Here is a 13,467-nt window from a genome sequence, read left to right as displayed (position 1 = left end):
CTCTACAATGACATTTTACTTCAGATTCATAGCCTTAGCAAGGATTTTTGAACAGTGGGTTTATCCTCCATAAAATGTGACAGCAACTTCAAACGTGCATTTCCCCGTCACCTGATCACCCCATTGAAAGTACCAAGCTCCCTCAAAAATCCCACTGTTCTAAAAAGGTGATATAACCTAGTCACCTTGTCTCAGACAGATCATCACCAATCTAAACCCAATCAAAATGAGATTGGAGTGTGCAGCAGGCTGTTTGTGGAGAGGGTTGCACAGCCCTCTGTTGCTCTTTCAGTTGATCGAGATATCAGGTGGATAACCAGGTGACAGAGTGCACCTTTAATAATTCGCTGGTGGACGCCAATGGTAAGGTAGTTGCATCCTCATTAGAACAATTTCATTTCACTTTCATTATGTAAACCTATGCGAGTAACCTATACCTGCCTACCTGCCTACCTACCGACCAATACATTCACATTTTAGTCATTTAGCTGAGGCTCCTATCTTACACGATTTCTCACTCTCTCCGTATCGAGTGCTTTGAAATCTCAAAGTGCACCACTGCAGTAGACCTTGGGGTAGAAAGGAATGTCTTTAACAGGGAGGGATTACGAGAAATTGTCCAATTTAACTTGCTTTTTCGTTTCCCGTTACAAAAAGTTTAACTACTGTGGGTGCTACTGAATTCTAGCCATTTGCTGATGTCACTGGTGAGGTCTGTGATGATGTGGCAGGGCTGGGGAAAGACCACCCTCACCCCACTCTAAACAGCTGACCCCAGCCGTAGAATCTGAGGGGTAACCAGAACCACATCATCCTCAGGCGCTCCATTTCTAAACTACATACTCCAGTGTACTTGGATAACATAGAAGACCTCTTTAACAATTGTGAGTTCTTTCTTTGCTCGGATACGAAAGGCCAGCTGGGGTTTTTATTTTCTCCTGAGGAGTACTTTTGAACCACTGGTCATTTTACCCACTGATCATTTGCCAATATACCAAGGCTTAGTGCCACTCTGTCCAGCCACACTGTCCTGCCACCCCACAATTGGTCTTGCGTGCAAACAACTCATAGCTGTGGCCATACACCAAACCTTTATGATCTCGATCTAGCACAGCCATAAGAACACTGGTCACCCCTGGGAGCATGGCTCCTCTCTAGGTTTCTTTCTAGGTTCTTGCATTTCAAGTGTTTTTTTTCTATGCATTGCTTGCTCTTTGGAGTTTTATGATATTTGGGGTATTTGTATAAGCATATTGCAACAACTGTAGGTGTAATCTTATAAAATCAATGGTATTGATTTATTTTATGTCATTGATAAAAAGTAATCCATGGACCACAGCAATAGGATTCACATTTTATTCCTTTGGTTGTATGGTTGTTCTGTGATCAGACCACTGTCTGTCCCTCACACCTGTCCCTCTTATCTGGTGCCCCCTGCCTGCACCGTATCCATGGATACAGCTCTCAGATGTTAAACATATAGCCCACATGGCATTTCTAGAAGCTCAGTAGTGCCCATGAAGACTTAGTTGAAACAATTGGTGTGGTCACCTCTGGTAAATTAAGGCATGACATACTGCAGTGTGATAACAGTAAAAATAGAATCTAGATTTTATTTATATGGTGAAATAATCTATTAATGTGGTGACCAATCACAAACATTTGTAGGTCTACCTGAAAAAGCGAATGCCTTTAGCCTGTGATTGTGATGTTTGCATATCTTTTTCTAAAATGAAAACCTGTCAGCCTCATCAGAAACATGACTGCTTGCACAGAGATATTAGACCTGTCTTATATTGCCACTAAGCAACTCATTCACACCACACACACACACACACACACACACACGCACACACACAAACACACACATGGATAATATCGCCGTGTGCAATTCCTCTCTCTTCTCTCCCTCTCTCCGTCACTTATTGCGTCTATCCCATACAACCCTCGTGTTAATGATAGCCGGTTGCTTCTAGTTTGTTGTTGGTAGAGCAACTCAATTTAGCTGTCCCCCAAGCTTCCCTCTGGGTCACGGGATTCCTCGCTGAAATAGCAGAAGTTTTGAGTTGACGGATTTCAGCAATCCCAAAGACGGTCTTCGCCGCTCCTCACCACGAGCGCGCTGGACCAGCAAGACGCACAGGAAAGGAGTCTGGCGTGAGTGTCAGTTCAGTGGGCATGTACTGCAACCGCGAACCTCAGATCTGCGATTAAGAATATTAATAGAAAAAGAAAACTTGAAGAAAGAGAAAAGAAGTCATGCTTACTCGATAATTATGTAGCTTATTTGGCCGTTTAAATGTTGAACGCTTGTAACTACGTACGAAAAGTAATTTCAACAAATTTTCAGGAAAGAGGCTACTTTATGATGACATTTGTACAAATTACCGATAGGTTGCAAACTTACAATTTCCTCTGACAAAGTATCTTGTAATGATAGCATTCGGTGGCAGGGACCTCAAATTCAAGGTTTAACGGTCTTTGGGATTATCGCGTTGACAAATCCGGTTATTCAACCTGCGGGTAATTTCGCATTTGAGTTTCCACAATGTTTAAATACTACGTTTTTGCGTACCGCACTTGTCAAAATGCAATGAGCATTTTCTTTTGTGGACGTGACTTGATTTACAGATAACTTGTTTAAAAAACGAATTTCAGCCCAGACCCTGATATTGGAATAATTTTATTTTGTGACCGTTTTCCTGGAATTAGTCATTTTAGTTTTTAATTGTCTTAATTTGCCTATCCAACGGGGGCAATTTGATCAAGCCTTTGTTTTCAGTTGGCTAACAATCACCAACGTAGATATGGACTCACTGTTTAACAAGTAATTGAAACAGTATTCCGTTGTATTTGATACTTATAGCAGTTTATAACCATGTTAGGGAGCCCGTCAAATAATGGGGGCATTAGAATGTTGGTGCCCCCTGCACACAATGACGACAGGCGGGTTGAATTTGTGGCTCTTACCGCGGTTCATACTGAGAGGAGCGAACCATCGACCCCGGAGCGCGTGCACCCTTCTCATCGCACCGGGTTACTCGGTACTCCGTTGCCCGGACGTCCTGGACCCAGGGCGACCACCTCAGCCTCCAGCAAGCGCTACAGAAAGTTTCAGAACTTCTTGTACAACGTATTGGAGAGACCACGTGGATGGGCATTCATCTATCATGCGTTCATGTAAGTATATATATTTTTAATTTAGTGTTAAATATAACCTAATTCGGACACATGCATCATAAGCAAATAGTGAGGTACTTATGGCTCTTTTCCAACAACACACAGTAAAAGAGTAATAGAAACAGATATGAGGACAATACAAATGCATAGCAAACATAGGACATGTGTAACACAAGAAACAGACATTGCACAATAAATAATAACAGTTGTTTGGCTACTTATTAATTTAATTTACCATTATTTATTCAGGGAAAAAACATTGAAAACAAAAGTATGCCATGGGTACATAACGAATGTTTAGCTAAAACAAAAACATAGCAAGCAGACAAACAAAAATAATGCTAAACACTGTCTTCTTTTGGATGTACAAATTTAGAGTTTTTATCTATTTCAAAAGCTACCTTTAATACTATCCACTCCTTTGTTCTTGTGCTGTGTCTTCATTATTATTAAATGTTTTACTTTGGTTCGTGAATTTGCATATACTGGACGTTTGTGAACTTGATATATAAGCAGAAGACAATTTTGCTCTCTTGGGCCCATCCCTCCTTTTCATACAACACACAACAAGCCATAAAGCTGTCACCAGAGAAAATAATCTATGGGCAGACTGATAAACAGCATTCTGTGGTTTAAGGGAGGAAGCTGCTGTATGCATATCAGTTAAATTACCTAATCTATACCATACATTAAACTTGCTGGGACAAGGTATCCCATTTATTCCCCTCAAGCTATTTAGATGTTACCCTCTATTATGCAATAGCCTGTTATTGAGGCATTTAAATAAGCAGGTGAAATGTCCTAAACCTAAATTTCTGTCCACTGGTTTTAACTGTGATGCTGTCGAGCCAAAATAGCTTCCAGACAGTTGTGTGCTATGTCATTCAGCACATATAAACATCATATTACACACTCAGCCCAAAATGGTAAAAAAGTCCCAGATTGCATCTCCATGCTTTATGTACTAGGTAGGGCTAAGATGACTATGCAACAGGCTAGATAATAAACAGTAGCAGCAGAGTATGTGATGAGTGTTAATAAGTGTGTGTGTGCAGAATCAGTAAGCGTATATGTACATGTGTGGACCACATCTGTGAACGGATGTGTTTGTTTGGGTGGAGTCCATCCAAGATACATGTTTCATATCATTTCATATTTTAAAAGGCGTCATACTGCTTTGCTAGTATGTTGTCCTCCACTGTCCGGTGGCCCCATGTTGGCAAACTGTTTCCCAAACTGTCTGAAAGGTTCAGTAATGAATGGCGTAAATGTGAACTAATAAAGGCTACATTGTATCTCATTTTTCATAATATTCTTAATGCTGGTGGAAATTTGTTAACATGGATTACTTCATCCATTTACCAATATATAAATAAAACCTGTTTCCAGGGTGAGTCTCCCAGTCACTAATGCGATTGCTGGATCTATTAAATCTGCTTAGTTTTTTTGACCTCAATAGAAACCGTTGGATTTTGCTTCATCTTCCAAGTCTTGTAGATTCAGTGACATTACTACACATTAAAAAGAAAAGGTTAATGTAGAAAACTGTGAAACTGTAAGAAAACAAGCTCAGAAATCTATCCCAAAACAATTCTTCAAATGGTTTTAGAAAAGCAATTAATAAGGGGTTCTCTGAAGAAGACTTTTAAAAGGATCTTGGAAGAAATAATTGGGGTTTCCCTACACAAGAACCTCTAAAGGACCCTCCAAACACCTTTTCGTTTTAGCTGCTCTCTCCTCTGAGTCAGTTCCTAATTGTGGACGGTGGCAGTTAGCTCGCATGTTTACTGTACATCATTCTAACATGGGTTCTTTCAGTCAATATCCACATGTCTTTATGGTTACTGAATGTATACAGACACATATTTCAGAGATACACTTGTCATTTATGTTACTGCCATTAACAACTCCATCTGAAAATATCATATAATTACCACTTTTGCTGACTGTCAGTTGACCAAGCAGTTATTTTAATTAGAGGTTGCTGTGTGTATGTTGGATTGTGGCTACTGTCTATTGCGCATTGGGCCCACAGTGCATAATGTTCCCTGATGATAACCTCCCATCTCTAAGTTGTCGTGTGAGTGAGTGGGGTCATTAGAAAGCCACTTGAAGAATTAAATCAGCAGCATTTTGTGAAAGTTGTGAAATCAGAAAGGAATCACCACAAAATCCATCACTGTTTTCCCCTGTCAGATAGATAGATTTTAAAATGAAACCACGGCATGTTGTGTAGAAGCCTTAAACGTAAAAGAGCAGTGCTTCTGTATTACTGTGATCATCAGGTCATCGACATAGATGATGCTAGAGGAACTGGGAGATGTGCACAGCTCCCCAAAGCCTCCTGATCCCCCAAGCTTACATTAAACAGTACCATTAAATGGGCAGCATTTAATTTAAGCTTGCGGGGTGAGAAGGCTTTGGGATGTTAGAAAACACATTGTAGTGTAATGGGTGCCACACTGCTTAGTGATTACTTCCACTAAAGTTCATCTAAGAGCCCACAATTCTGATTGTGATAAAAAAATATGTTTTACTTTCTAATGTTGTAATTCTGCTGGCAATACATTTTAATTAGTATCGTGGGTAAGAGCAGCCCTTGGTAATGCTTTTATTATTTTTAGTAAAGTTCAACTGTTCCCAGTGTAAAATGTTTTACATTCAGGCAAATGTTTTGCAACCTGTCACATGTTTTGCAACTGTTATGAATACACCTCAAAACGTCACAGGGGCTCGGCCCACGCTTATTTTGGCAGCACACATTCTGATACAATATCAGGGCTTTTTGTTCTATGTGAATCAAAGCTCAATTGATTTTTCCACAGATACATTGGTTTTTTTGAAACTTCCCCTAAGTTTCTGTTTGATGACGTCACATAATAATCTGGGGATCAGGGGCAGCCAGCATAATTCACAGAACACAAAGTGGTTCCTTAAAGCCCAGTCCTACTCTTCCAAGCCACCATGCTAAAGCAAAAATGACATAAATGCAGGAATTGCATAGTAGCATTGGACACCTTGGCTTCTGTTTTGTTCCTGTTGTAACAGCATGAAGCGTCTGGTGCACATATATACATATACTAATACATATATACAGTGGATTTAAAAAGTCTAATGACTTCTATTTAACATGAGTTTGAATGTGATTGGTTAATTCTGAACACAGCCACATCCACAGTTATAAGAGGGTGTGCACACTTATGCAACCAGGTTATTGTGAGTTTTTAATTTCAAATTTTCCCCCCTCAAAGATTTCAGTTTGTTTTTCAACTGAATTGTTTATGTAATAGGTCACATTAAAGTTGGAAAAAGTTCTGTCACGATTTATCTTTTTCTCATTCTTTTACATCACAAGAACATGGCATTTTAACAAGGGTGTGTAGACTTTTTATATCCACGTATGTTTCTCTCTATTGACCGAAATAATGCTGTGATTTAGGGGAACAGGTGTGTTTCCCAGTCCATGGTGACAGCCCAGTGTCTTACCCTTGAGTTATTTGGACAAGCCCTGCTGTATCGCTGCCAGTTTGGTCTTGTGTTTATACCAGAGGGGAAACCCAAGGACAACCACCGAGACTTCTCCTGCACTGCTCCTATATCCACACAATGTAGGCCCTCTATATGCAGCATCACATACAACTCATGTGCAGAAACCCCTCAACCTCTTTCTCTTGCTTTGTTGTTTTTCTCTCTCATGTTGTTTCTGTCTCGCCGTCACTCTCTGCACACACCATATGCACTCAAAGGGATAGTTGTAACTCTGACTTTCCCCAGTATGGATGATTTATAACTGGTGTTCGGTCCATACTGGTCAGTCCTTCTCTGCTATTGCTCTTGTACATTATATCTAGAGCCTCAGATCAGAGAGAGAGAGAGCAGGTTGGTAGATCTCTGTCCTACGCCATGCTGTTCATCCAGCACTGTGACGTCAATCGATTCATGTAAACAAAACTTGATCATTTATTTCACAATGTTAATCTGAAGCCAATTTCTAACCCACAAAACATGACTTGAGGGAGTAGGACTATATGTTACTGTTATATCTTATTTAGAGTGGTGGGCAGGCAGGATAACAGGAGAGGGGCTCAAGTTTCAGACAGCAGGCCCTCCAGGTCTCACACAGATCGGCCTTATAGGTGGGAGAAAGTGGGTTCTCTCTCCTCTCTGTCTTACATTTCTCCCTCTTACATCTCTCTCTCCTTACTTTCACTCTCCTTTTGCACAAGGCACTGTCCGTGTGCTCTCAAATGACGCACAGACTGAAGTCATCACACTGGCACGTGTTCACACATACACTCAGACAGAGACATGCTTAACACTCTCCACTTGTCAACGGGACGCTGTATGGCTTGTGTCCATACAGTTGCTTTACATCTGTTGGTTTTGTCTGTATACGCTTTAGATCTAATTTAGCCTCTGTGTTTTCATATTAATTGTTTTAGGCCTACATCTGCCTCCCTGCCTGAGAGCATTTCCTACTCAATATCAGTAAACTCTGAGCTGTGCATGGTTTGGGATTAACTCCTATCGATGTGTAGATAGACTACTGCTGTGGACAGGAACGTTGCTGTATCAAGGAGCCGCGTTAACACATGGTTCATATATCATAATTAGATGAAGCCACATAGAATTTTTATCTCCCTGGATGTTGTGATTATGCCTGAGCTGTGAAGGCGGATGTGTCATTCCGTAAGAGGGAGCCCCCCTTGGCAGGTCTGTCCTCCACTATAACGTCTCTCTCCTCACCCCGCCATTCAGATTACAAGGAAGCCTTGTGACACTGATCTGCAATCTGTTTTGTGTCTTGTTCCTTATGCTACTCGGCCACATTTGGCGAATGATAAGCATCTCCTAGATCTGTGCCTGCAGGCAACTTCTCTCCGAAACATCTTCCTTGGCCACCTCCTTCAGTCTTACTCCCATGACCACTCGAACAGCTGAAGCGGAGACACAGATTTAGAGACAGAGCACCACTCACATAGGACCCTATGATATCTTCACCACCTGGACACACCACACACACACACACACCACACACACACAGACACACACACACACACACACACACACACACACACACACACACACACACACACACACACACACACACACCACACACACTCATGGGAAGAGAGCTGGTGTTTTGAAAAGAGAGCTGGTGGTCCTGGTTTAGTAAGGACTGAAAGGAGGCAGAACCAATTGTTTTATGTGGGAACTCAGGATAACACAGTGGGAGGATCATTAAAACAGAGTTGCATTCCAAACGGCTCCCTATCCCCTATATAATGCCCTACATTAGAACAACCCTTTCCCTATATAGTGGCCTACATCAAACCAAAGCCTTATAGGATAGGGTGCAATTCGGGAAACAAAGCCGACAACCTGTTCATAACAAATAGCTGTGCTCACCAGTTTGAACTGTTGCTAAGACACAGTCAATTCATTTGTTCTGCAAGCTTACGTTTAAATGTCATGAAGACCATTAAAGCGTTAAGTGCTACATGTTAAAACAGGAGCTCCTCTCACTTAAAAACCTCTTTGTCCAACTTCCATCACCAAACCTTAGGATGTCAGGAGGTGGGCTGTCTGTCTAGCTTAGAAGAACAGATATTGTTGGGTCGACAGAGAACTTTACTATGTGTTAGTGTGTGTGTGTGTGTGTGTGTGCATGCCTGTTTGTGTGTTCCCAGTGCAGGGCCTTGGGTAAATTGAGTGTTTGTGGCGCGTGGTATCAACATGTCAAATTCTCCCAGCAAGCTACCTGACCTTTGACCCCTCATCAATTCCCACCCCGTGCCACATATAGACGATCACATCGTACCTCAAGGTCAGATGACGCTGTTTGTGGCCCAAAGGGCACCCTATTCCCTATATAATGCACTGCTTCTGAACAGTGCCCAAAAGTAGTGTCCTAGAGCTCTGTTTGGACCCTAGTTTAAAAGCTGGAGGCTCTGTTGTGTACCAGCCGGTGCCAAGTGGATGCCAGGCCAAAGCCGAGACCGGAGCTGTTAGGCAACTATGTCTTGATCTTTTTAGCTAGGGGCTCAGAGGCGGTCACTCATGGAGCCATGGACACCATGTACAGGGGAAGCAAGCTGCACAGAGAGCACTGACCAGGGAAGTGATTGATTCATTCTATAGACGGAGGGCCAAAATACATCAGGCATCTATTATTTATGTCTTTGTGCTAAACTGAAGGAACAGAGCAGAGGGGGTGAAATACATGACAGAGAAGCTGTTGAAGGGCTGAATGTGTGCTTTGGTTTTAGTCGGTTTTAGCGTCTGGGGTCCAAGGTCACAATGTAGGAGGGCTGATTATGGATAATAACTATATACTATAAGTTTACACATGTAATAGGTTTTCAAGATTTGCAGAAGTCTTAGTGGCATCAATTTACTTCTAACTAAGGAATTTCAACAAGTGGTGCTTCTGGCATTTGATAATTTACAAAGACACCTAACGATTACTTAAGCCTGAGGCAGCATATATGAAACTAACCAACTACAACAGTAAACACAATGTTCATTCAACGACTTACTAGTTAGCACTCTCTGGGAGTTAGGGCACCACTGTCTGGGAGTTAGGGCACCACTGTCTGGGAGTTAGGGCACCACTGTCTGGGAGTTAGGGCACCACTGTCTGGGAGTTAGGGCACCACTGTCTGGGAGTTAGGGCAGCACTCTCTGGGAGTTAGGGTACCACTCTCTGGGAGTTAGGGCACCACTGTCTGGGAGTTAGGGCACCACTGTCTGGGAGTTAGGGCACCACTCTCTGGGAGTTAGGGCACCACTATCTGGGAGTTAGGGCACCACTCTCTGGGAGTTAGGGCACCACTCTCTGGGAGTTAGGGCACCACCATTTGGGAGTTATGGCACCACTATCTGGAAGTTGGGGCACCACTGTTTGGGAGTTAGGGCACCACTGTCAAATTAATTACTAAATATTTTTTGATATTGTATTCAAGAATTCCAAATTGCAACACACACACACAGACACACACACCCACTGACAGATCAAATGCAAGTGTACAGGAATGCTTTAGTGCTTGCTGTGCTTTGCAGTTACTGCCTTTAATAATGCATTGTTTGGGCTTTTAAAGAAATTACGCAGTGATCAAGAGTCCAATGGGGATATAAAACCTTTTCTCTCTCTTTTCTCTTCTTCTGTCTCTTTCCTCAGGCTGTGTCTCTGTCCATCTCTTTCATTTTCTCTCTTGTTGTCTCTCTATCCTTTGTCTGGATAGGAGCTGATGATGTGCATGGAGTCCCATGGTCACTGCTCAATAGTATATGACAAGTACAAAGCACTTCAACACAACATAAAGCAGTGACAGTGTCTGAATAAAATTTCTGCATTGACCTATGCCCCCCAGGATTGTTCACTAATGGAGGAGACCTATGCCCCCCAGGGTTGTTCACTAACAGAGGTGACCTATGCCCCCCAGGATTGTTCACTAATGGAGGAGACCTATGCCCCCCAGGGTTGTTCACTAACAGAGGTGACCTATGCCCCCCAGGGTTGTTCACTAACAGAGGTGACCTATGCCCCCCAGGGTTGTTCACTAACAGAGGTGACCTATGCCCCCCAGGATTGTTCACTAATGGAGGAGACCTATGCCCCCCAGGGTTGTTCACTAACAGAGGTGACCTATGCCCCCCAGGGTTGTTCACTAACAGAGGTGACCTATGCCCCCCAGGGTTGTTCACTAACAGAGGTGACCTATGCCCCCCAGGGTTGTTCACTAACAGAGGTGACCTATGCCCCCCAGGGTTGTTCACTAACAGAGGTGACCTATGCCCCCCAGGGTTGTTCACTAACAGAGGTGACCTATGCCCCCCAGGGTTGTTCACTAATAAAGGTGACCTATGCCCCCCAGGGTTGTTCACAAACGGAGGTGACCTATGCCCCCAGGGTTGTTCACTAACAAAGGTGACTTATGCCCCCCAGGGTTGTTTACTAACGGAGGAGATCTGTGGCACCTCAAATCTTCTTGAGTTTCATTATCGCAAAACTGTATAAACAAAAACTAGCAAGAACTGAAATAAAAAGAAGTACCAATTTCAGTTCACTGTAATTAAGCCAAACGCTCTTAAACCACAGAGAGCTGCTGATCACCTGTGTCTGATTGGTATGGAACAAGCCTGCATGATTTACTCACTATGCACCCCAAGATCCCATGTGAAACCCCCCACCAAAAAAATCACACTGGAATGTTTTTGGTTGTTTTCATTTTTTAACATGGCTAAATATTGTTGGCAAGGACTGTTTTTTTTTTGGTGTGCTTGCAACACATAAATCACATATTAATGTGTTTTCAAATGATGACAAAGGAAACCAGACAGGAGAGTGAACAAAAACGGCGTGGCTGCTTCTCAAATGAGCCCTAGTCAAAATCAAGTGCACGATATATGCAGCAGGGAGCTACTTAGGATGGCGCCCGTAAAGCAGTTGAAGTAGAAGGGAGAAATGCCACACAGCACTTTATGAGGGTTTTAACCTGCTCCTGACTGACTGCTCCTGGATGCAGATTAGCTGCTTGTTGTCCATTCCGCTGCTTTTATCAGCACACCTCAGTTAGCTGTGTCAATTCTGCTCCATTAAGGATCGTCAATGGCAATGTTATTTTTCACTCCCTCTGCCATACTCAGTTCCCGTCTCTCTCTTTTCCATCCCTCCCTCCATCACTTCTGTGTGGCAATATCCTCCGTTACTCACTAAATCAACTTGTTTTATTGACGTCCTCTCTCTGTTCCTCTCTAAACCCTATCTCTCTATATCTAGTTCCCCTCTATTTGTAAGTCTCCCTCCGTGGTTTTTGATTTGCTCGTTTTTTTCCTCACCATCAAAGTCCCGTCTCTTCTTTCTCTCGCTGCCTCTGTCAGGAAGGTTAATTGAATATGGAGAAACAGAAGTGGACTAAATGGCAGCCCCACAGGACTCAGATCATAGCGGTGAAACCACACCGACAGAACCAAGATTACAGGACCTGTAAACTTCACTGACAGATAACTAAACTGATTCCATCTCACAATGTGATTTCATAGATGGACAAAAAGAGGAGTACCTCAAAGGTCACTGTTAGCCCCGTTCATTTTCTCTGTATTCATAAAGGGATTGCCAGTGGTTTGCAAGTATACACATGTTCACTTATACGTTGATGATACCAGTCCCGACTGCAGTGGGGAATTACTGAGGGGACGTATTTTGTAAATGAGGGGGCATATTTTATTCATATACCATTTGCAGTGTTTATGGGGAAACAAAACTGGGGGGCCAAAAATTCTATCTGGAGGGGCAATGCCCCTTCCTGACGCAGGCACCGAGAGAAAGAAGAGACAGGACTTTGATGGGGAGGACAAAAACAAGCAAATCAAAAAAGAGACATAGAGGGGAACTAGATATAGAGAGATAGGGTTTAGAGAGGAAAAGAGAGAGGACAAGTTGATTTAGTGAATAACAAAGGATTTTAGGAGAGATTTTAGGGGAAGCTAGGTTGAAGTGTTGAAGGACCTGAACCAGTTTGCCTAGAATGTTTGATTTCACAGTCTTGAGTATTCAACATTTGTCCGCTGGGGCAAAACGTGTATTTTGGGGCACATGGCCTCAAATGTGAAAGCATGCTGTCCAAGCCTCTCCTCTATCCCCATTCACTAACAACCAATTCCCTAATAACCTGCGGGCCTACTAGATGTGTGCTCAGGTTTCCCCAGTGGACCATGTTAAGGGCATCTCCTGACATCCTAAGACTTGGACTGACGCTGAATACTACAGACGTTTTTCTGGCATGAATTCACTGGAGGACAAACAAGCCAAGTCTCCCAGATGCCCCCTCCACACTCTAAACCTGTCTTCATTAGGCATCATTAAGCCCTAAGGTGCCAAGGACTGTGCCCCAAATGGCACCCTATTTCCAGTGTAGTGCACTTCAAAGTGTTCCATTTGAGCCAGAGATGAGGGAGAGCAGCAGCTTCAGCACTTACTCTGACATACCACTCGTGTAAAATAAATAGCTAACAAGTTTAGGGTGAGAGTGTGTGGATCTTTATTGGTTGCGGGTGATTCTCTGGGCTCAGGTCTGGTTTTTGATTGTCTGATCTAAAGGGATTGTTCATATAGTGTGACGGTCTGTGGTTCATACCTTTAAATTCCTGTTTCTGGTCTGTGTATCTCTCCCTGGATTGTCCTTTCTTTCAGTCATTCAGTCATTCATTCTCTCTTCCGTCCTGCTCTCATCCCTCTAACTCTCATATGCCTTTTGGGTTTTTCATCCCTCTTAATCTGTCATC

The 13,467-nt window shown here is 42.8% G+C and overlaps 1 protein-coding gene across 3 annotated transcripts in view; it reads left to right on the top strand.

Annotated features, from left to right (window-relative positions):
• The first annotated feature begins 1,378 nt into the window (after nt 1-1,378).
• LOC105012601 (potassium voltage-gated channel subfamily KQT member 4) overlaps nt 1,379-13,467 on the top strand; it is a 59,159-nt gene continuing 47,070 nt past the window's right edge. For all 3 annotated transcript variants that reach the window (XM_034294886.1, XM_010873558.3, XM_029122947.2), the window contains exon 1: nt 1,379-3,180. In XM_034294886.1, coding sequence (XP_034150777.1) covers nt 2,879-3,180 — 302 coding nt within the window. In that variant the 5' untranslated portion in view covers nt 1,379-2,878. The remainder of the gene's footprint in view (nt 3,181-13,467) is intronic.

This window comes from Esox lucius, chromosome 10 (genome assembly GCF_011004845.1).
Source record: "Esox lucius isolate fEsoLuc1 chromosome 10, fEsoLuc1.pri, whole genome shotgun sequence".
NCBI classification, from domain to species: Eukaryota; Metazoa; Chordata; class Actinopteri; order Esociformes; family Esocidae; genus Esox; species Esox lucius.
Note: the sequence above shows the minus strand (reverse complement) of the source record. Positions and strands in the feature narration are given on the sequence as shown.